The sequence below is a fragment of the Phoenix dactylifera genome, unplaced genomic scaffold (genome assembly GCF_009389715.1).
Source record: "Phoenix dactylifera cultivar Barhee BC4 unplaced genomic scaffold, palm_55x_up_171113_PBpolish2nd_filt_p 000366F, whole genome shotgun sequence".
NCBI classification, from domain to species: Eukaryota; Viridiplantae; Streptophyta; class Magnoliopsida; order Arecales; family Arecaceae; genus Phoenix; species Phoenix dactylifera.
In genome coordinates, this window is record NW_024067820.1 from 112,834 (window position 1) to 138,165 (window position 25,332).

Below are 25,332 nucleotides of genomic sequence, written 5' to 3' on the forward strand. Positions count from 1 at the left end.
GACACAGCATAGCCACACTTAACTCTTTAATCACAACAGTAAAATAAATCATCACATCTTGTGAATTATGATTCCGATTGAGAAAAGCCATAGGGTATTTAGAGACTGGCAGGGGAGTGGAGTGAGAGGTCTCATAACGTCTTCCCCAGCGGCCTGCGGGGTTGAGAGAAAGGGGACGCAGTTGTCCGGCAAAAGGTGGGGATAGCGCCCCACCGGCCGTTACCTTTAACGGCTACTTTTTTCGAACGAAAGGCACATAATAGAGCAAAAAAGGAGCCCGGAAAACTCCCCCAAAATCCCCCAACCGAACTCCTCTTCTCATGGCACGGGAGGAGCAAAAGGAGAAGAAGCCCTCCCCCTCCATCATAGCTCCCAAGGTACTCCCTCTCTTTCTCAATTATTTCTCTGCTCTGTTTAGTTTTCGATCACAACTCCAAGCCTGGGGGATGATTTTTTTTTTTTATCTCAATTTCTCTTGTTGATCCGAAGCTATCATCTTTTTCTCAGGCAAGTGAGGGAGGGAAAGAGCCCACACTCTCTTCTAGGGTGAATTTCTTTGTTCTTGCGTTGTTTTCTTATTTGGGGCCTTTCAATTTTTGTAAAATTCAAATTGGTCTGTTCTGACAAAATTTCTCTTTTTTTTGGGGGGGTGTTCTGAAGGTGGTTTCGTTACTTTTGGGAGATCTGAGTGGGCCGGGGCAGGCGTTCGAGAAATGGTTGGCGCTCGTCCGTAAGCGGAGTGGCAAGTACCGGCCTTCTGGGTTCCCCCATCGGCAGCCCAAGATTGAAGTCATGCCTAGTGGATCGCTGCACTCCTTTACTCATCACCACCAGAGGTACGACTATAATTAACAAAAATGTCAGTTAAGAATTCATTGTTTTGTTCGTTTAGAGGCCAAATTGATCATTCCCATTCAGTTCTTTTATTTAGAAAAATCAGCTTCCTTTTGGTTCAATTTCCGTTTCTGTATTAGGTACAAGACTATAAAATATCAATTTATAGGGATGAATCAATCAAAAATCTTGTGTTTAGAGTCATAAATACATTTTATAGAAATATGGCTAAATGGCAGTTCAATGAGTCTCACAAGTAATGGATTGCGAAAGTGATCTAGAAGTCTATATCACTGTTATCTGATTCACTTGTTATGCTAGAAATTTGTGAACCAATATGATCCTTAGCCATTCATGATGTGATTTGCGTCATTCAGAGTTTAATCTTTGGTTGTCGTATTTTAATCTGGGAGTGTTTGGTTATTAAGACTTTAAACAACTCGGGACTTCAGAAGCCTCCATGAGTGGGATTCCTTGTATAAGTGGATAAGTTTTTTATTTTTTTTATATACAACGGCTGCTCACACAGCTCTTGCGTGAGTACAACCTACAGAGTCAAGAGAAAGTAAATGGCGTAATAGAGCGTGTGATTAGAGAAGGCGGGGAACAAGAGAAAGAGAGTTCCTATTATCTCTTAAGTGAACTTATTTGGAAATTAAAAAATATATATACTATATAAAATCAGATAATTTATGAAATTTAATTTAATTACATGCACAATTTTCTTTTCTCAATGATTGTTGATTTATTTGTATTTTGTAAATTCTGCTACCTATTCTAATTAAAGTTAATTTTTATTAATATTTTAAAATTATTTTCTAATCCTACCCATAATGTATTGGGTTCTTCGACAACTAGCAAATTTTAGTTATGAACCTGAATTTGTATTAAGCGAACCAATGAACCCGGCAATCATAGGTCTGCATAGAGAAGAAGTATGAGATAGATATTGCAACACTAAGATTTATTTCATTTCATCATCTTAACATGATAAATACAATTTGATTTTCTGTATCCCATAAAGTTTTTAATAGTCTCATAATTTTGGAAGCTTGATGTGTTTGTTTCATGAAGAAATATATACTTGTGATGCTCAGGCTTTTGAATGCTAAGATTGCATGCTTAAAAGGTGATGCTAAGCGGATGCCATAACAAGTGCCGGAGTAGGTCCAGGTGCAGGTTTGAGGAAGCATATCTCTCAAAAACGAAATGCTCAAGAAGTGGGTGCTGAGATGAGTTTCGGAACTGGGTATTCCACTCTAAGTAGAAATTTTTGAGTTGTAGGATGTGCCAGTAAGGTAATCTCTAGTTTTGATGACCAATTTTGGAAAATATTCGTATGACTTTCCCCAAGATCTCCAAAATTAATAGCAGGATAGCAATTTTATTTCTTAAAAAAAGAAATGGAACACAGATTGTCACACCCCGAACCCGGGGCCCGGGACGCGAGCAGACGCCGTGCACCTGCAGGGCGGACCCCGCAGGCATGCAAGGCAGATAAATCAGATCAACCATCAATAACTAAATGAAGATAAATTACAGCTTTCATATCAAATGTCTACATATACATATGTCAAAAGAAAAGTCAATATCTACTAGCTAAATACATCATGATCACTCCATCCCGTAATCCCTATAATCATATGTCATCACCTGCCAAAATGTAAATAGTAGGAGTGAGCTAACAGCTCATTAGGCAACATCATGCAATAAAGTCATCATATAACATGTCATGATGCATATGAAAAGCAGCTAAAACTCATAAATTCAAAAATCCACACAACAACCCGTAAACCCGATCCGAGACTCAAAATAACTCAACCGCATGACTACGGCCACATCACCCAGTGGCATGGTACACCGAAGTGCCAATACAACTCTCCGCAGAGCCGCTCCACTGAGCCAACGCACCACTGTGCCGCACCCCCTGGTGCCAATCTCACGCTCCACCGAGCCGCTCCGAAGAGCAAAACGCACCCCTGTGCCGCCACTATTCTATCATCGGTGGTCGCGGTGTCGAAACTAGTTCCTCAGTACAAGTCGACAGGGCCAACGTATCATCCCATTGGCGGGGCCTAGACTATAGTCACGCAGTTTTAAAAAAATCAAAAAATCAACTTTCCACATGGTAAATTTCCAAATCAAAGTCATGATCATGCTCCTAATAGTAAAACACATAACAGTTTATGAAATTAAATATTTAATTCTAATTCTAACACATAATGCCAATAATAAATCATAACATCAACATATGCAAGATACATGTTAAAATTCTACTTTAAAGAAATAGGTCACCTACCTGGGCTAACCTAAAAAAATCCCTGCCACAGATATCACGAACCCCTGATTAAACATAAACATTAATTATTTAATTAATTAAGAAATATAATTTAAACTATTTCCAACCCCTTAAACTCCTAAGTTCATAGATCCAAGAATAGGCCCCCAAGATCAAACATAGACCCTAAGAACAAGTAAACCAAAACCCCAAAATCAGAATCCTTTAAACCCAAAACCAATTGTGACCCAAAACAGATTAGGCCCAATTGAACCAAACCAGATTACAGGTCCAGATCAGATCTCAGGCCCAAACCAAACCAGCCCACAGATCCAATCAGATCCAACTCAGCCCAAAAACAGATCCCCAACCCAACCCAAACCAGATCTGATCAGACCAGATTAGATCAAATCTTAACAAACCAGATTACACTCAAATCAAACCAACCCAAATTTCTGACTCAGATTCAGACCCAAAATCCAATTCCAATCCGAAGTTGATTATTCAGATTGCAACTCAAACTCAATCCATCCTACTGATTATTGGTTCAATCAGACCATAACAAAACCCATTCACTCAAACTCAGATCAAACCCAATTCAAGGAATAGGTGGAACCGGTTCATAGCCTGAACCGGTTCATGGTCCGATCCACACTACTCCAACCCAAGTTCAGACCAAATCCACAGTCAAAAAACGGTTCAATCAGATTAGGGTTTGTTTGTGTCTTGTTTGAGACACAAACAGGGAACGGAAATCAAAACAAGAAAAACGCCCAGGAAGAAGAAAGAAGAAGAAGAAGGAGGAGAAGAAGAAGAAGAAAGGGAAGAAAAAGAAGGGGAAGAAAGAAAGAAGGGAGGGTGGCTGGTGGTTCCGGTCGGCCTTTGGCGGCCGACCATGGCCCTCGGCGGCGGCGCTCAGCCAGCCGCCGTCGGCCACGCTGCTGTCACGAACAGCGCGGAAGAAAAGAAGAAAAGAAGAAAAGAAGAAGGAGAGGAAGAAAGGGTGGGAAGAGAGAGGCCGGGGCTGGAAAGCCCGGCCCCTCGTTCCTCCACCTCCGGCCGAACTCGTTTCGGCCCTGATTGACCCCGGCCGGCCACCGTCGGCCGACCGAATCTCACAAAAACTTCTCCGAAACAGGGGAAGTGAAACCGATTAACATACCCTCATTCCTCTCCCCTTAAATGCATAAAAAGGTAGTAAATAGGTTGTCTTTCTCACCTCCGGTCGTCGACGAGTGGATTCCCGACGGCGATGGCGGCTCCGGCGGCGACGGTGGCTCTGGCGATCCTCTCAAAAAGAGGAAAAAAGAAAAGGAGAAAAGATTCAAATTTTAGAGGGATGGGGGCTCCTCTGAGAGTTCTCAAACTCCCTTTAACGAAGAGAGAGGGAGGGGAGAGGGGTGCGGGGAGGTTTCGCTGGCCGTTCGGCCGGCGTGGTGATCGTGGGGATGACCACGATGATGAAACTAAAGTTGACACCCATTGCCGACTTCAGTTCGTTGGGCCCAAGGATGGGCCCAACACAAATTTCAAGTCTTTACACTCTAACCAACTAAAAAGAAATTTCGTCCTCGAAATTAAAACATACTTCAATCCGAGAACAAGACAGGAAACTTCTCTCTCATCTCCTCCTCCAGCTCCCAGGCAGCTTCTCTCTCACTGTGATTGCTCCACTGCACCTTTACATAAGGAATAGTGCGCCTCCTCAAAACTTGGTCCTTCCTATCCACTATACAGATAGGCTGCTCAACATAAGAAAGATCTGTGCGGAGCTGAAAGGTGCCACCTCAATCACATGATTGTGATCAGCAATATACCTCCTCAACATAGAGACATGGAAAATATAATGAACCCCCGATAAAGCAGGTGGAAGTGCCAACTTATAAGCAACAGCTCCAACTCTCTCGAGAATCTCGAATGGTCCCACATATCTCGGGCTGAGCTTACCCCGAACTCCAAATCGCATTACCCCTTTAGAAGGGGACACTCTGAGGAAAACATGATCTCCGATTTGGAATTCCAGATCCCGCCTCTTGATATCAGCATAACTCTTCTGTCTGTTTTGAGCTGCTCGAAGTCGCTCTCTGATCAGTTGAACCTTCTCCACTGTCTGCTGAATAATCTCTGGACCCAAAATCTTTCTCTCCTCCACATCATCCCAACAGATAGGTGATCTACACTTCCTACCATACAAAGCCTCATAAGGAGCCATTGAATACTTGCCTGGTAGCTATTGTTATAAGCAAACTCTACCAACGACAAATAATGATCCCATGAACCCCTCATGTCAATAGAACAGGCTCTCAGCATATCCTCCAGAATCTGAATGATCCTCTCGGACTGCCCATCTATCTGTGGATGAAAAGCTGTACTGAAGCTAAGAGTGGTCCCCAAAGCTTTGTGCAAACTGTCCCAGAAATGAGCCACAAATCGGGAGTCCCTGTCAGACACTATAGATACTGGAACTCCATGCATCCGCACGATCTGTTCAATGTACAACTCTGCAAATCTCTCTAGTGTCATCCCAGTCTTAAATGCTAGAAAGTGTGCTGATTTGGTCAATCTGTCTACAATCACCTAGACTGAATCATTATCTCTGAGGGTACGAGGTAGTCCTGACACAAAATCCATAGTAATATGCTCCCACTTCCACTCTGGGATCGGAAGGGGCTGAAGCATACCAGCTGGTCTCTGATGCTCAATCTTAACTTGCTGACAAGTTAAGCATTGAGATACAAAATGGGCAATCTCTCTCTTCATATTGTTCCACCAGAATACAACTTTCAGATCCTTATACATTTTTGTACTACCAGGATGCACTGTATATTCAGTACTGTGAGCCTCCTCCATAATTTTCTTTTTCAGACTAGGGTCATCTGGAACACAAACTCTGTCAATGAACCTCAATGAGCCATCCTCATGTATATGAAAATCAGACTGAGATCCAGACTCAACGTCTTTCTTGATTTTTTGGAGCCGAGAGTCATCCACTTGCGCTGCCTTAATTCTGTCAATGAGTGTAGGCTGGACCCGCAAGTTTGCCAACTTTAGGGTAGCATCATGCAGATATACCTCTATTTTTGTCCTCCTCAGATCCTCCACGATATTCCTTTGAGTAGCAATCAAAGCTGCAACATTTCCTGAAGATTTTCTACTTAGAGCATCTGCTACCACATTTGCCTTCCCAAGATGATAATGAATAGATAAGTCATAATCCTTCAGCAATTCCAGCCACCTCTGTCTCATGTTCAGCTCCTTCTGAGTGAAGAGATATTTCAGACTTTTATGATCAGTGAATACCTGGCATGTCTCTCCATACAGATAATGTCTCCATATCTTTAAGGCAAAAACCACAGCTGCAATCTCAAGATCATGAGTGGAATAATTCTCTTCATAGGGCTTGAGCTGTCGGGAGGCATAAGCAATAACTTTCCCATTTTGCATCAGCACACAACCCAAACCCTTCTTGGAAGCATCACTGTAAATGGTAAAATTAGTACCGGTAACTGGTAGGGTCAGAATAGGTGCTGATACTAGTCGGTGTTTCAATTCCTCGAAGCTTTTCTCACACTGATCTGACCATTCAAACTTCACTCCTTTGCGAGTGAGTCGAGTCAGGGGTCCAGCAATACTAGAGAAGCCCTCCACAAATCTTCTGTAATAACCGGCTAGTCCAAGAAAGCTGCGAATCTCAGACACATTACTCGGTCTGCTCCAATCAACCACAACTTAAATCTTCTTTGGGTCAACCATAATTCCTTCCTTAGAGATAACATGCCTCCAAAACATCATCCTGTCCAGCCAAAATTCACATTTCTTCAATTTACCATACAACTGATTCTGCCTCAGAGTCTCCAAAACAGTCTTCAAGTGATGCTCATGCTCTGCCTGACTCCTGAAATATATCAGAATATCATCAATAAATATTATCACAAATTTATCCAGAAAAGGCTTAAACACTCTGTTCATCAGGTCCATAAATGCTGCTGGAGCATTAGTCAAACCAAAAGGCATCACAAGAAATTCATAGTGTCCATATCTGGTACGGAAAGCAGTCTTGGCTATGTCAGACTCCTTTATCCTCAGCTGATGATATCCAGATCGAAGATCAATCTTGAAAAATACTTGAGCACCCTGAAGCTGATCAAATAAATCATCAATCCGGGGCAGAGGATACCTATTCTTAATAGTCACCTTATTGATTTTCCGGTAATCAATACACAGTCTCATGCTACCATCTTTCTTCCTTACAAATAATACTGGGGCACCCCAAGGAGAGACACTAGGTCGAATGAAATTCAGATCCAATAGCTCCTGTAATTGGTCCTTCAGCTTCTTTAGTTCAGCAGGGACCATTCTATAAGGAGCTTTAGACAAAGGTGCAGTACCAGGGATTAAATCTATAACAAACTCAACATCTCTATCAGGAGGTAAGCCAGGCAGATCATCAGGAAACTCACTGACTACTGGTATATCCTCAATTCTCTGTTCAGACTGCTCAGAATCTGTAATTGCGGCCATAAAGATGGGAAACTCCTTTCTAAGAGATCTTATGCCCTGCATAACAGACACTATCTGAGAAGAGACACCCTAGTCATCACCCATGAAACTAAACTCATCAGTACCCGAGATCCGGAAAGTCACCCTCTTCAGAAAATAGTCTATGGTAGCGTGGTATGCAGCCAACCAATCCATACCCAAGATTACATCAAAGTCATGCAGATTCATAACAATCAAATTAGCTCTCAAATCTCTACCCTCAACTAGTATTGGACAGGAAATGCAGATCTGACTAACTGTCATCGTACCCCCAGCTGGAGTACTAATGCATAATTCCCTCTCTAAGGAAGAGTAGTGTAAATCGCACTTATGCGCATATGAAGATGAGATAAAAAATGCGTAGCACCAGAATCAAATAACACATAAGCATAAGTGGAAGATACCAACATTGTACCTGTCACTACAGTGTTGGATGCCTGAGCATCCTGCTGAGTCAGCGCATAAACTCGTCCCTGGGTACGAGGCCCTCCTCCCCTTTGCTACCTGGGGACAGCTGACTGAGTAACCTGTACTGGAGTGAAGGAAGTCTGTCGTTGAGGAGCTACAGAACTCGGTGGCCTCTGCACAGATCCAGTACGAGGACAACTGGAAATCCTGTGGCCCGGCTGACCACACCCGAAACAAACTCCAGAAACAGTCTGAGTCTGAGGGCACTCAGCTATCCGGTGGCCCTGCTGACCACACCTGAAACACGCCCCAACACCAGGCCGTGTCTGAAGACACTCAACAGCTCTATGTCTAGTCTGGCCACACCTGAAGCACACTCCTGATATCCTTTTGCGATCCGGTGCAGTCCTCCCATGTGAAACTCGCTGCCTAGCTCCTGGATGGAACTGCATAGGTCGGCGCAGATGCCGCTCACCGTCAGAATCAAAGTCCCTGGTCCTCTTCAACTTCCCTTGCTGAGCATCCTGTGTCTCCTTCCAGATAATCTACATATTTTTAGCTCTGTCAACTAGATCATCATAATCAGTCGAGTGAACAGCAGCTAAACCCTGACGCAGGCGAGGCCTCAGTCCTTCCTCAAATCTCCTCATCCTAGATTTAGGGTCTTGGACAAGAGATGGTGCAAAACGGGACAGCTGATCGAACTCAGCCTCATAGTCCTCCACAGTCATACTCCCCTGAGAGAGGCTCAGAAACTCCTTCTCCAGCTCCCTGATACGACTGGAAGGGAAATACTTGGAGTAGAAGGCCATGCGAAATTCCGGCCAGGTCACAGATCCTGCATCCTGCATCATGGTCCTCTCCACAGACTCCCACCAACGATGAGCCCAGTCCTGAAGCATATAGGTGGCAAATATGATCTTCTCCTCCTCAGTACAACCCATGGCCCTGAAGGCCTCCATCTCATCTATCCAACATTCGGCCTCTTGGGGATCGGTAGTTCCCTTGAAGGTCGGAGGAGCCAACTTTCTGAACTCTACTATACTCCTCCCCTGATATGAAGAACTAGCAGAGGAAAACAGCTGCTGTGGTTCCCTCTGCTGCCGAACTAACCCAACAACCTCTCTAATCAGCTCCAACACATGGGTCGATCCTCCCATCATGCTCTCATGGCCATGATCTAGTCCATCCAGTACCGTCTGATCAGTCTCGTCCTCCTGAACTCTCTCAGTTGGATGAGAAGTGGCTGGATCACCCCCGATAGTCTCGATCAGGCGGCGAGGTGCCACACGTGCACGGCGGGGCGACATGCTGATACATACACAAATAACACAACATTAGGGTTAGATGCATCCACCCTAAGATTTTCTACCCCACTCTCATTTCTTCACATGTGTCCCTATATTCCTAAGTTTTTCATCAATTATTATTATTTATTATTATATTTATTATGATTCTGTTTTAATGTCCCTAGTGATTCTTTAACCTATGCTCTAATACCAATAAATCTGTCACGCCCCGAACCCGGGGCCTGGGACGCGAGTAGACGCCGCGCACCTGCAGGGCGGACCCCACAGGCATGCAAGGCAGATAAATCAGATCAACCATCAATAACTAAATGAAAATAAATTCCAGCTTTCATATCAAATGTCTACATATACATATGTCAAAAGAAAAGTCAATATCTACTAGCTAAATACATCATGATCACTCCATCCCGTAATCCCTATAATCATATGTCATCACCTGCAAAAATGTAAACAGTAGGAGTGAGCTAACAGCTTAGTAGGCAACATCATGCAATAAAGTCATCATATAATATGTCATGATGCATATGAAAAGCAGCTAAAACTCATAAATTCAAAAATCCACACGACAACCCGTAAACCCGATCCGAGACTCAAAATAACTCAACCGCATGACTACGGCCACATCACCCAGTGGCATGGTTACACCGAAGTGCCAATACAACTCTCCGCAAAGCCGCTCCACTAAGCCAACGCACCACTGTGCCGCACCCCCTGGTGCCAATCTCACGCTCCACCGAGCCGCTCCGAAGAGCAAAACGCACCCCTGTGCCGCCACTATTCTATCATCGGTGGTCGCGGTGTCGGAACTAGTTCCTCAGTACAAGTCGACAGGGCCAACGTATCATCCCATTGGCGGGGCCTAGACTATAGTCACGCAGTTTTAAAAAAATCAAAAAATCAACTTTCCACATGGTAAATTTCCAAATCAAAGTCATGATCATGCTCCCAATAGTAAAACACATAACAGTTTATGAAATTAAATATTTAATTCTAATTCTAACACATAATGCCAATAATAAATCATAACATCAACATATGCAAGATACATGTTAAAATTCTACTTTAAAGCAATAGGTCACCTACCTGGGCTAACTTAAAAAAATTCCTGCCACAGATATCACGAACCCCTGATTAAACATAAACATTAATTATTTAATTAATTAAGAAACATAATTTAAACTATTTCCAACCCCTTAAACTTCTAAGTTCATAGATCCAAGAATGGGTCCCCAAGATCAAACGTAGACCCTAAGAATAAGTAAACCAAAACCCCAAAATCAGAATCCTTTAAACCCAAAACCAATTGTGGCCCAAAACAAATTAGGCCCAATTGAACCAAACCAGATTACAGGTCCAGATCAGATCTCAGGCCCAAACCAAACCAGCCCACAGATCCAATCAGATCCAACTCAGCCCAAAAACAGATCCCCAGCCTAACCCAAACCAGATCTGATCAGACCAGATTGGATTAAATCTTAACAAATCAGATTACACTCAAATCAGACCAACCCAAATTTCTGACTCAGATTCAGACCTAAAAACCAATTCCAATCCGAAGCTGATTATTCAGATTGCAACTCAAACTCAATCCATCCTACTGAGTACTGGTTCAATCAGACCATAACAAAACCCATTCACTCAAACTCAGATCAAACCCAATTCAAGGAATAGGTGGAACCGGTTCATAGCGTGAACCGGTTCATGGTCTGATCCACACTACTCCAACCCAAGTTCAGACCAAATCCACAGTCAGAAAACGGTTCAATCAGATCAGGGTTTGTTTGTGTTTTGTTTGAGACACAAACAGGGAACGAAAATCAAAACAAGAAAAACACCTAGGAAGAAGAAGGAAGAAGAAGAAGAAGAAGAAAAAGGGGAAGAAAAATAAGAAGGGGAAGAAAGGAAGAAGGGAGGGTGGCTGGTGGTTCCGATCGGCCTTCGGCGGCCGACCGTGGCCCTCGGCGGTGGCGCTCGGCCAGCCGCCGTCGGCCACGCCGCTGTCACGAACAGCGCGGAAGAAAAGAAGAAAAGAAGAAGGAGAGGAAGAAAGGGAGGGAAGAGAGAGGCCGGGGCTGGAAAGCCCGGCCCCCCGTTCGTCCACCTCCGGCCGAACTCGTTTCGGCCCGGATTGACCCCGGCCGGCCACCGTCGGCCGGCCGAATCTCACAAAAACTTCTCCGAAATAGGGGAAGTGAAACTGATTAACATACCTTCATTCCTCTCCCCTTAAATCCATAAAAAGGTAGTAAATAGGTTGTCTTTCTCACCTCCGGTCGTCGACGAGTGGATTCCCGGCGGCGACGGTGGCTCCGGTGACGACGGTGGCTCCGGCGATCCTCTCAAAAAGAGGGAAAAAGAAGAGGAGAAAAGATTCAAATTTTAGAGGGATGGGGGCTCCTCCGAGAGTTCTCAAACTCCCTTTAACGAAGAGAGAGGGAGGGGAGAGGGGTGCGGGGAGGTTTCGCTGGCCGTTCGGCCGGCGTGGTGATCGTGGGGATGACCACGATGATGAAACTGAAGTCGGCACCCATTGCTGACTTCAGTTCGTTGGGCCCAAGGACGGGCCCAACACAAATTTCAGGTCTTTACATATATATTACTCATCAATGTAGCACTGTCCTATATTTCTTGACTACTCCCACCCTTTAGGAGAAAAAAAGAAAAAAAAAAAAACTTTAGTTTCTTTTGTACTGACTTGAGCTATAGGAAAGATTTCCAGGAATGCTTGTCCAAGCAAGACTTTTGATGCTGGCTACTTGAGTTGACACTGGCATTCTGTTCAAAAGATGGGAGAGGGTTCCCACAAAGGCAAGAATTGCGTAAACTCTAGATCTCAACCACTATCTTATTGTCAGGAAGATCAAGGAAGAGCATTTAGCTGTTATTGTTGAAGGTGTACTGGGTGCTCCTAAAGTTGCAGAATTGTCGTCCTAGATGCTGGTTTAAATCTTCAGGCTGAGTCATGCCAGTGTCCAAGAGGTCCCCAAACCAAGTATTTTGACACCCCTATCTCCTGCTTCCCCTAGCTAACTGTCACCCAGTTAGCTATGTTGGCTTGGCGCTGATGTGGTGGTGGATGAGTTTAAAGATGTTACTTCCTTCAAAGAAGAAGAAGAAGAAGGAGCGGAATCTAAATCAGTCATGAATATGTATCTAGTTTCAAGGCACGCAACTAGTCTTTAAAAGACTAATTTTGAACCACAAAAATTACCTGGTTCTTTAAGCATATGATTAGATACCAAATTATGTCATATTTGAACTTTTAGTTTCTTTTGTCTCTGAGCAGAAAAAAAGAATTGGCAAGTTGGGAATGTGTGCATGTATGACTTTAAATTGAACAGCCTAGAGTGAGGCTGTTCTAAGGATTTATAGAATTTTTAACTAGTTATAATACTTTCTTGGTTGATTTTGATTTTCCTAGACTGCTTGGGGATCCTAGACTGCTTCCTACTTTTACTTTCTGCTTCTTATTTCTTCCTCATCTGATATTTTTAACCCCTTCAACTTTCAGCCCCACTCTATTTACGGGGCTATGCCCATTTGTTATTTCCAATAGTTGATTTTTTGGGGGAGTTTGTGTTTGGAAATTCTATGGACCTGAATTTAATGCTGAAGGTTACATTTTAGTAGGCCAAGCATGGGCTTGCTTCATGAATTGAAATATGCATGCATCAAAATAAGCTAAAGATGATATATTGTTTGTGTAAAAATGGGTTTGCAATGCTGCCTTAATTTATAGGAATATGTGTATGTGGTATCTCTTGTACTTTTCTATTCCTAACTTCATGACTTGGTAAATTTTTTTGTGGGAGTGCTTTTCATTTAGAGAACTCTACATGAAAGAAGGCCTTGTAAATGGTTGATCTAGTTAATGAAGGAATTGAAGAGAAGATATTCATTGCCCAAAAGATGTTGCATGTCTGTGATGCTGTTGATTTAGACCAAGCAACTCTAAGCTATATGCAAGTGTAACATAAGTTGAATTGTATCATAAGCGTTTGCCAATTTTTTCTTATATGACAATAATAACATAAAGTTATTTCTTGTTGTGGAAACTGTTCATTTGTCAGTGCTGGAGGACCAGACTTACAAGAACCAGATGGTGCTATAATTAATACACCAGCAGATGACCAGCCTCCAGAAATGAGTTTGTGGGAAAGGCTTGGAAGTGCTGCTATGTTAGACATTGAATCAAGTGCTTTCTCGTGGAATGATCTATCATCACTGCACCATACAGAACATACTAGTAGCACTGACCACTCTGAAGATGAAATGAATAAAGCTCTAGAGGTATTTTGTTGTTACCCTTGTCTGTATGAGGCCATTGTTTTGTCTAATTAGCAGTATTTTGCCAACAATCAGCATCTGTTATGCAGAAAGGTTTTGAAAAAAAATTGAAGCTCAATTTACAGAACCACTATCTATTAGGCAATTGTTAGTGGTTGATCTTTGTCAGAGGTAATGGCATTCAGGAGGGATTGAAATATTGTCATAAAGTCAATCCACATTGATGGGATGGGTTTGTTGGTTACACTTTAATATGGGCAAGTATTCTATGCATATAGTTCTTCTACAGTGATATTATACATGCTCTAGTTTTATTCAAGTTCTCGTAAATAATATGTTTAAATCGAGAATATACTGCTGTTGTCGGGAAGTTCAAATTGACTTCAATTGGATACCAATAACCATGTGTTTGGATATGTTGGATATACATTAGATGCAAGGACCTCTGTCGCCTTTTGATGATTTAATTACTATAATTTTGATTTTTTTTCTTGAAGCTTAAATTTCAAACAATTACTGGATGATGGACTCACATGCATTATTTTCCAAATGCTATTGTATTTCGTTTAGTGCTTAATGGAAATATTGCTGCGGAAAATTAATGATGAAATTTCTGTCTAGCTGATTATAACATATTTGCACCTTAGAGCCAGGGCAGGAAATTGCTGTAAGTTGGGTTTTCTAGTAACCTGCCTTTTTGAATGGTCATCCTTCACTTTTTTCTGATTTGAGTGTCACTTCATGGGCTATAGGTTTTCTAGTAATTTCTATCCTAATCTGCCTGATACAGGTTACTGTGAATTCTGGGGGTGTTGTATTCTTTGCTTTGTTTAACACTTCAGATAATGATGATCTATTACCAAAGGAAGCAGCAGCAGTAATTAAGTTTGCATCTTCAAGAATGGCCACACAATCAGAACGTTTGGGATATGAATTTGCAAAATGGCTTGGAGTGCGAACACCTCAAGTGAGAGCTTAATCCATCAATTATAGTCACTCTGTTGTTTCAATAAACTGTAGATTGTATCTTGATCACTGTTACAATGGATGTAGGCTAGAGTAATTCATAATTCTAGCCCTGAATGGCAACGGATCAAGGACGCTGCAGAAAAAGCACGTGATGCGGCCGTTTTAGTTGGAGATGAAGTAGGTGAAATGACATGTTCAGAGTTGTTTGAAGCTCTTGAATTGAGTCGATGTCTTTTCCTAATGAAGTAAGAACACCATCTGCTGTTGTAGTTAGTTTGTACTTTTATGATATCTTTTTCATCCTTTTTTTTTTTTTTGGTTTTGGGATTTGTCTCAGTTATGTTCATGGCTCACCTCTGCTTGAGAGTCCAAATGCATTTAATTCACGGGAAGCTGCTGAAAATACTGCTGCAGCCCTCGGTAGGGTCTTGATGCTGGATCTTATTCTTAGGAATGAGGATAGACTCCCTTGTCGCCAGCTTTGGTGGCGTGGCAATCCTGCAAATCTGTTAATTGCAGATAAAGTAGCCTCTGTGAACATGGATGCATGGGAGGAAACCAATGGTTCTGCTGCGAGAAGTTACCAGCCACTGATCCTTAAGGCTCTCCAGAAAGAGAGGAGATCAAACTCTGCAAATGGAAGATTAGGTCCCCGAAACTCTGATCTTTTATCCCTGAACTCTGATACATTTAATGATGTTGGCCACAAATCCATGAAGAAACAAGCAGCGGATGAGAACAAATATGGTGATTTCCATATCGTGGCAATTGACTCCGGGGTTCCCCGCCGACCACCTGCAGGAAAACGAGCAAAAGATCAAGAACGATATCCAAAGGTTGTTGAGCTCATGCTTAATAATTCAGATTTCTCTTCCAACCTATTGTATGAAATCACTGGAGGCAAACTGGGGTTCCCTGGCCCTGAAGAGTCAGTTGCAACAACTGATTATTGTTCTTCTCTATCTGATACTGACATCACAGCAGTTGTGCATGAGTTTCGAGGGGGGTTTCGTGCAGCTCTCAGGGACCTGCAGGGTTTCCATGTATTTCTCCTCACTCTTTACCAGAAGCTGGATGGTCTCTTGCGAGTCTTTCTGTCAATAATCAGTAAGAGCTCTGGAGACATTGAGAAGGATGATTTAGACTCACCATTACGATCAGCTGGATTCAGTTTTAGTACTCCTCTCTCTACAAGTAAGCAACATGCTTCAAATGAAACACCTGTGGATTCAAGTGATTCTGATATGCATAAATGTACATCAAAAACTTCGTCTCCTGGAGGTCGAGGAAGTCCTGATTCCATTTCTTCCATTTCACGGGATAATTGGAATGGTAGGCATTTTAAAGGTAGCGGGGATACTTCTCGAAGTCTTCGGTTGACAATGAAGCTTCGTGACTTCAACAAATCTGCCAAGGTTAGAAATTATATGAAAACATCTTTTACAAGCATTGATGGTAATGTCTAAAATAATTTTTTCATCCATGTGATCAGTTAACCTGCAGTGGATTCTTTAGCTTTACTTGGATTCCCTTGTTATCAAATTTTGACCAGAACTAGGAACTTAAAATTGACTTAGTGAGGTCGCTTAGGGTACTATTTTCAACCCTCGATAAATTATTTGTTTGTCAAATTTGTTTCCTTCCTCCGGTCACTTGTTCCCTCTTTTCCTATTTCAACAATTTGCACCATTGTGGATTTTTTCCTTTTATGCACCATTATACGCATTGTAGATATTTGTAGGTCTTTTGTGGGCCTATGGAATTAGTAGCTAGCTTCGAGCTGATTGCTGATATCCTTTTAGTACTTTCAAGGACATTTAGGAGTTGTACTTTGCCCTGAACAACTTTTTAATAATTCTAACATTCTATGCCCAGACTTTGTCTGCTGAAAGTATTTTCCTACTTAACATAAATTTTTTTACTGTGATTCCTTTTTCAGTTACCGACAACTTTTTTATAATTTTAACATTTTATATCTATATTTTGTTTGCTGACCACATGCTACTATCTTAATGTAAGTTCCTTTCTGATATACTTTTCTTGTTACAGGTTGATGCTGAATTGAACAAGGAGGTGGAACAGTGGAATGAAATGCTTAGAGAAGATGTTGTTAAACTGTGCCAGGAAAACAACTTTAATACAGGGTTTTTTGAGGGGAATGATCCCAACATTGTTGTCGATGCTTATGAGTTCAAGGTAGTTTTTAGCAGTTTGTGCCACCAGGTCATTTCGAGAAATTTATTATCGTTAATTTTTTGCAGGTTCGACTTGAACATATCCTTGAGAGGATAGCATTGATCTCTGATGCTGCAAATACAGAGCGGCCATCTAATGTTACAGGCAGCCTGTTTATTGGTGGTGCTTTGGCTGCAAGGTCTGTGTACACCCTTCAGTGCTTGGGCATCACGCATATATTGTGCCTATGTTCAAATGAAATTGGACAATCGGATTCTCAGTATCCTGACCTTTTCGAGTATGAGAACTTCTCGGTAAGTGCCTTTTCCTTTCTTACTAGTGATTCCTTTTGATGTCTTAAAAACTTAGATAACCTAAGTGGAATGACGGTAAGAAGAAAATGTAACTAAAGTACATAAAATAATGTGGCAATGCTATGCACGTTATCTAGTTTCTCCTTATTTTTTGATAATAGCTTCAGTTTCAAAGAATGTGGTGGAAGTTTGTTGTTGGTACACTATATAGGGTTTCCTATCAGTTGAACTTTATTGGCCTCAATGTCATTGTTAATCTAATTTATTTTATAATTCTTTTTCTTTGATTCATGATCACACTTAAAGAAAATTAAGTCAAGAAAATGCTATTTATTGTCTGCTTAGCTGTAACAATCTACTCTGTAACTTGGATATATACATACATGCACATTATACACACACACACACACACACACACACACACACACACACACACACACACACACACATATATATATATGCATGTACATATACACGTATATATATACGTATGTATATGTGTATACATATATATATATATCCATATGTATACATATATATATATACATATACATATGTATGTATATATATATATACATATACATATGTATGTATATACATATGTATATATATAGATATACATATATATATATACATATGTATATACGTACATATGTATATACGTACATATGTATATACGTACATATGTATATACGTACATATGTATATACATACATATATATATATATATATGCATATACATATGTATACCAAAATATCCTTCGGATTTCGGAAAGGGTTAAGTCCCGGACTTCAACAAGACTCAAGTCCAGAAAATCTCTCACCTATAAAAGGGGATGGGAGGCTCATTTGTAAGGCATCTGCAGATCAGCAGCCTTCACTCTCTCCCTCCTACTCTTCCACTGCCCTTCACTTCCCTTCCACTGTCTCCATCTTATTCTCTCCTCTCGTCAAACACTCTCCCACACTTCCACTTCCACACCCACTCACACTTCCACTTCCACATCCACATCCACTCCCACTTCCGCTACCACATCCAACTCCACTTACCTCTCAGCCTTCCATCCACTTCCTCTCTCTCGGACCCATCTTCTCCAGAACCAGACTACTCTTTAGAGTGAAGTTTATGTACTTAAAGTAAGGTGTATGTAATCTTTCCTGCTGGTGTGTATAAGGTAACCTTTACTGTAGATGTCGCTTTAGCTTTTTACTGTGGACATCTGGAGAATCTTTACTGTAGATGTCACTTCAGTCCTTTTACTGTGGACAACCTTTACTGTAGGAATTTTTTACTAAAGTCTTCTGAAGCCATTGTTTTGAATGTCTCAGGAGGTTTTCTCCTGATCATCTTGATGAGTTTTTTTTTTTCTTTTTTTTTTTGTATACTTGAAGATGATCAATGTACTCAAGATGCTGGGCAAAGAGGCAGTCTTTGATATCATTGTCTACTTGGGCAAGACACTTCCTGATGTTTTTTTGAATTAGTAGTTCATACTGGACTTCTTCTAGATAGTTGTTGACGTTTAACAAGGGTCCCATGAACTTTCTTTGGTCTGAACATTTGCTGCTAACTAGGTGGTTACCCAGATCCTGCTATCTAACCAATACCTCTGATCTTCCAGTTCTTTTGCTTTATAATATACTGCTATATAGGAAGAGATTTTGTACTTCTTGAGGTCAAACGTTTCAAAGGCTTTTCAGAGGTCCTTTTCCTCTATTATATTTTTGATATCTTCTCCATGGCCGAGTAATGTGATGTGGTAGATCTGATAAGGGTGCCTTACTTCAGCTATCTCCTTTTCTTCTATCCCACTGTAGATTTCTACTTTTAAGAAATCTTCATCTTTTTTTACTTCATATAGCAGGGTAGCTACTATTGCAACAAATATCTGAAAGGTAGCACAACAATCTACTAAAATCAATCTAACCAGCCCTTTATACATTGCTCTGATCTTGTTCTTGTTTATGTAATCTTCCCTACTGGTGTGTATAAGGGAACTCTTGTAAATATCTCTTTATTTTAATGATAGTTATTATGTGAATATTTATGTTGTTCATATGTTTCTCTTCTGATCTAAAGCCAAAGACTGATCTGGTATAAAATACTGTAGCAAAACACTATAGTATTACTATAACAGTACTGTAGCATGGCAAATTATTCTAATAGTATTATCTCCGGATTATACTGTAACTATCAGTTAATCCATATTGAACTGTAACATGCAGTCAATCTATCTAGAATAATTATAAATGCTTGTGTTTCATAATATGCTCATCATCCGCTTAACTTCTTAAACTTATAATTAAGTGTTCAGCAAATAGTTAGGTGTTTTATCCTAGGTTTGAGCTGTCTGGTATATTCTAGGTGCGGGCAGTTTTTAACTAATAAGAATGATGTCTTAATACAGGTTTTTCCTATACAGACATGGATCTCTGGGATTTTGAAACTTACCCTAAGTTCTCCACCATTGGCTGTGTGAATTTTATGGGTTGATTTCTCAAAGTATCTGGAAGGGATCAGTCCTTTTCTGATAAAGTTTACATCAGCTCCCGAGTCTATTAAAGTCTGTGTTTGAACTTAAATCCTTTCTTAATTTTGTATTGGATTTTACAGTACCATTTTTGTTTCATGAACCTTTCTATGGAGCTTGTAAACTCTAAAGATTCTTCATGCACCAAGGTGTTTTGATCTAGTTTTAAGACCTGTTCTTGGTCTTCATCCATTCTTTCCTCTAATTCTTTGGTTTCCAAAAATTCTACCTTTTTTTAAATAGTTGTATTTCTCTTTTCATCAGGTTTTGTTCTCTTAATAAATCTTCTAGACTCATTTTCTTAGTGCTTTGTTTAGACTTCCTTAACATCTGGAAGACTATATCAAAAGAATTGAAATCATGCCTCTTTTCAGAATTTTGGAGGGACTTTGACTCTTGTCCCTTTGTCATGGCGAAGAACTTGGTGAGCTGATTCTTTTGCTCCTCCAGGTCTTTCAGAGAATCGATCATGTTTATAATAAATTGTTCTTCATCAGTTAATACCATTGATTCATTATCACTGGATTGATATTCGTTGTAATATTCATTACAGCACGAATAGCTTTCAATTTCTTTTTCCCCATCAGTATCTAGGTTTAGACTATTGACGAGGTTTTCTGACTTTTTATTTAGTGATGGGCATCGGGCCGGCCCGGCCCAGGCCCACCGGGCCACGGACTAAACGGGCCGTGCCCAGCACGGCCCGCTCAGCGAACAACGCAAGCCCGGCCCGGCCCCAGGCCCGTGGATTGGCGGGCCGGGCCGGGCACGGCACGAGACGGGCCGGGCCGGGCACGGCACGAGACGGGCCGGGCACGGCACGAGACGGGCCGGGCCTGGCACGGCCCGTCTGGAGGGGGGAGAAAATAGCCATTTCCAACGGCTATTTTTGGTTTTTTCCCAAAATACCCCTCCCAACAGTCCAAAAACGGCTAATTTGAGGGATATTTTGGGAAAAAAATTTTCTGGCTCGCGGGCCGTGCCGGGCCCAGGCCCTTATGGGCCGTGCCGGGCTGGCCCGCGGGCCGTGCCAGCCCAGGCCCTTATGGGCCGTGCCGGGCTTGGCCCGCGGGCCAGAAAATGGTAGCCCGGCCCCCTTTGATGGGCCGTGCCAGGCACGGCCCGTTACTGTAGCAAGCGGGCCGTGCCAGGCACGGCCCGCTTCGTGCCGGGCCATGGGCGGCCCGGCCCAGCGCCCATCTCTATATTTATTTATCACATCAAGACTGTTGCCTTCAGCAATCTCTTGAATTTTCCTCTTGAAATCCCTTTTATTGCATTTGTTTGCATAATGTCCTATTTATTTGCATTTGTAGCAGCATGTTGGAGGTTTCGGTGGAGCTTTTAACCTTTTCTTTTCTCCTTTTCCATGTAATTTCTCACCCCTTCTTCTGAGATTTTTCCATGTCCTTTTATCATGATACTTCTTTTTATATTCTTTTCACTTTTTTCTTTTCTTTTGATGAGGCTTATCTAGTTGGAATCCAAATTGATAGTAGAAATCACCTAATTCCTTTCTTCCTATTAATTTCTGCCTTTTCAGTTGATCCGAATCTTTAAGTCATTGCACAATTCGGCCCCAACTCTTTGAATTTTCTAGGTTGTTTTGCCCATGTCTATCTGACTATAATTTATACTTTCTTCTCCCTCATTTCTTAGATGAGTCCTAACCTTTTCCGCAAATAAGGGTGGAAGTCCTGAGATAAATTTTTCTTTTCAGTATTTCTAATTTGGATCTGAAAGTAGGTACAACTTGGACAAGAAGGTGTCTTTGTACCAACTAAAGTCTGACATATTTTGCATTTGAGATTAATTAACTGTTCTCTAAGCTTGTCATATATATCTTGGTAATCTCCTACAAAATGGTATATAATATTTAATATTAATATAACGACGACATCTGACGATTGTTCAGACAAATAATTGCCGTCATGATCTCTCTTAACATAATTCAGAATTTTCTGCCTCTATTGTTCAGTGAGATAATTATCCCACCAGCCTCTCAGTTGTCCCGAAACGGCTGCCACTACCATTTGAGCCGTACCCTTTTCCGAATTTTCATGGACCTTACAGGCATTAGAGTACATGATCATTTGATGATGCATGGTGAAGATCAGATATTTTGTAAGTCCATCAAGATTCCATACGACCAGGCTCCTTCCATCAACCTGGACTGCAACTGCAATATCAACTGTTTCTTCGATTTGCAGGTCTGCATGTGTAGGTCTAGGATAATAATTTTTTTATTCTAGAGGCCTGAACTATTTATTTATAGTCTGAGATTTTTTTTATCTCATCATCTTCTATGGGATTTTCTAGCGATTCATCTTCTCTTTCTTCTGAAGAAGTATCCTTTTCAGAGTTTTTTTTCTTCAGATAAATAATTTATTGTATCTTTCATTTTAAGAGAAGGCATCCTTATGGATAATTCATTAATCAGTTCCTCTAATAAGAGTGGTCCTAGTTTGACTCCTACATCCAACTTATAGGAAGTAAACATTAGGGCGACATTTTTTGAAGATGTTTTACTATTGTTTTGGGTAGCTTAACTTGATTTAGTTGAGATACCCTTTTACTTTTAGGAACCTTATGGACTACCTTGTCTGCATCTCCCTTTTTCTCCAGAAGGATTGTTTCAATTCTTTCTGTCTGCTTTCCTATCGATTTGAGAGCTATATTTGTGAAGCTTTGTTGCTCCACAATTTGCTCCAGATGCTCGACTTTGGTATTTTCATTTAGTCCTTTGGTGAATACTTTTAAATAAAAAAAAAAGGGACCAGCACGTACTCCTCCTTCTGCTTATATGGTTTCGAAGGGTGGATGTACTGACTGCACTTCAGCTCCCCTAGCAGTCTTCCATGTGTTTGAAAGACACTTGATTACGGCTACCTGTAGATCTGGTCTACAGCTCTCAAGCCCATCCAAGTATTCGTTTTTGTACCAGTCAAAGAAAAAAATATTTCTTTCTTCTGCCTTCATTTGACTGTAGTACAATTCTCTGATGAAGCTTCGTTTTGCTTCATCATAGCTTTTGAAGAACCATTCCCTCTTTTCTTTGTTGGCCTTAGAGTTAAAGTCCTTCCTTAATAATTCTTCATCAATTTGGAATTCTTCTAACTCAATGACATTTACTTCGAATTCTGAGATTGAGGGTTCATAGCTTTCTACATAGGCAGCGTAGGCAATATTGGAGGGTTTTAAATGACCCTTTTTCTTTATCTGTCATTGATACTGACAAAGTAGAAAATGTTTTGTCCGAGGTAAGTTTTCTACAGGATGAGAAGGATATTTCTACATCACCATCTGACATTTCAGTTATTTTCTCGGCTTCAGTTTCCTAAGCCTTGTTAGGGTCTACCGCTTGAGTTAGCGTCCATTTCTCAGGAAGAGAGATTTCTTCCCACTTAAGCCGTTTTGGCATGATGTAATTATTTTTAGGATTAGCCATGAATAGAGATATTGGGATGCATAAACTCTACTTCAACTCCTCTAGCTATCTTCCACGTGTTTGAAAGATATTTGATCACCACCACTTGTAGGTCACGGAAACAGCTCTCAAGCCCCTCTAGATATTCATTTTCATACCAGTCAAAGAAGAGGATGTTTCTCCCTTTTGTCCTCATTTAACTGTACCATATTTCTCTGATGAAGCTTCATTTTGCTTCATCATAAGTCTTGAAGAACCATTGTCTTTTTTCTATGTTGGCTTCAGATTTAAAATCTTTTCTTAATAAATATTTATCAATTTGAATTTCTTCTCATTCAATGATATTTACCTCAAAATCATAAATGGAGGACTCATAATTGTCTACATATGTGGCATAAGCTTTGTTGGTAGGTTTAAGATGACCTTTCTCTTTATTGGTTATTGGTATTGATGAACTAGAAAATCATCCATCCAAAGTAATCCTTCTACTGAATATATATATATACACACACACATACATACATAAACACACACACACACATACATACATACATACATACTTACATGTATATCTACATATGTACATACGTACGTACGTACGTACATACATACATGTGTATCTACATATGTGTGTGTGTGTGTGTACATATAGGTAGACTTGGCTTCATTCGAGTGCATCTCCACTCAGATCATACATACACACAAGTACCTTTCATGAATGGATGATTGTATGTATGTATAAGAACATGAGACGAATGCACGCGTACCTTTCATGAATGGAAAAGATTAAAGCATGAAGTGCTGATTCATTTTAAACTGATACATGTTTCCTACTTGTTTTTTGATTTAGTGCTTTGTTTGTGTAATCATACTCTTTTGTGACCTTTTTAGAGTAGTTCTTGGAGATTTCGATAACTTTTTCTGTCATTATCAATTGCTTGTTGGCTGTTTTCTGCTGCATTCATGCTAATAACACTGCATATCTCAGATAAGCGATGACGAGGATGCCAACATTAGTGATTTCTTTGAAGAGGCTTCAGATTTCGTTGATTGTGTGGAGCACTCTGGTGGAAAAGTTCTTGTTCATTGTTTCGAAGGGAAAAGCCGAAGTTCTACTGTTGTACTGGCCTACTTAATGCTAAGAAAGTAAGAAATTGTATGATGTGCATGGTGTATTGCCTCAATTATTGTTCCAAATATCTTATGCGTCTGAGTCCTGGACACTTTTTTCCCCAGGGGGCACACTCTATCTGAAGCATGGAACATGCTGAAGAAGGTTCACCGCCGCGCCCAGCCCAATGATGGCTTTGCCAAGATTCTGTTGGAACTTGACAGAAGACTCCATGGTAAAACTTCTATGGATTGGCAGCAGAAGAAACCAGCAATGAAGGTCTGCCCCATCTGTGGGAAGAATGCAGGGTTGAGCACCAGCTCACTCAAACTCCATCTCCAGAAGTCGCACAAGAGGCTCGCTTCAGGGAGCGTAGACAGTGCCATGACCATGGAGATACTGAAGGCTCTAGAGGTGCTGAAGATCAGCCGTGGCGGCAGTGTCAGCCCAACCCAAATGAAGTCACAATCACTCGACAGGTTTTCTCATTGATGTTTCTTGGAATAATGAAGGAACAATTGCTTCACTTACTGGACCAGTGGATTTAAGTTTTAAGAGTCTTCCAAATCTGAGATCAAATACCTTCTTCTTTAGACATGTCTACATCAACATATAGCAATGACTCCAAAAGAAAGGACCCGTCAGAGCATTGAAATAGTGCTTGGTAACCTGGGGCGAAAGTGTTGTTCATGCAACATTACTATAGATGGTTTATAGTTAAGTTTGTGGATATATCCTATATGTGGTTGCTTCATTAATTCCTTATTTGTAGCCAACAGTGGTTCTGTGAGGTAGCAAGATTAGTATGAAGTTTTATAATTTGAACTCCTTTTAATTCATTATTTATAGCAGTTTCTTATGTTGCTTATGATTCGAAATCTGATCTCATATAGGGTGGCTGGAGCAACTTTAGCATTTGGTGGGGGTATTAACGCATCATGATGCCAATTATGCTCAGCTTTTAATTCATTGCAGTTCCTAAGATCCTTAGCCTAGGTTAGGCAATCGGCTGTTTGTTTGCATTATCCTGGTGAATAACAAATAGTCTAAGGGTTCTCCACCAATGAACCATTCTCTTCCACCTTTGTTTAGCCATAGCCTTGAATCTAATGTCTCCACTGATCACTCTGAAATGCGTAGACCGGCAGG

The 25,332-nt window shown here is 41.0% G+C and overlaps 1 protein-coding gene across 1 annotated transcript; it reads left to right on the forward strand.

Moving 5' to 3' along the window:
* Positions 1-60: 60 nt before the first annotated feature.
* On the forward strand, positions 61-25,029 carry LOC103711417 (dual specificity protein phosphatase PHS1-like). Its single transcript, XM_008797552.3, has 11 exons — positions 61-377; positions 508-546; positions 661-836; positions 13,440-13,659; positions 14,447-14,623; positions 14,710-14,870; positions 14,963-16,040; positions 16,675-16,821; positions 16,887-17,114; positions 24,061-24,218; positions 24,309-25,029. The coding sequence occupies exons 1-11, from the start codon at positions 321-323 to the stop codon at positions 24,673-24,675; spliced, it is 2,808 nt and encodes a 935-aa protein (XP_008795774.2). The 5' UTR covers positions 61-320; the 3' UTR covers positions 24,676-25,029.
* Positions 25,030-25,332: the final 303 nt, after the last annotated feature.

Bases quoted from the DNA above. Each gene is read 5' to 3' on its own strand.
- LOC103711417 (XM_008797552.3), top strand. From the start codon at position 321: ATGGCACGGGAGGAGCAAAAGGAGAAGAAGCCCTCCCCCTCCATCATA. The intron at 837-13,439 runs GTACGACTATAA...TTCATTTGTCAG, and splicing joins TTTACTCATCACCACCAGAG to TGCTGGAGGACCAGACTTAC. The intron at 16,041-16,674 runs GTTAGAAATTAT...TTCTTGTTACAG, and splicing joins ACTTCAACAAATCTGCCAAG to GTTGATGCTGAATTGAACAA.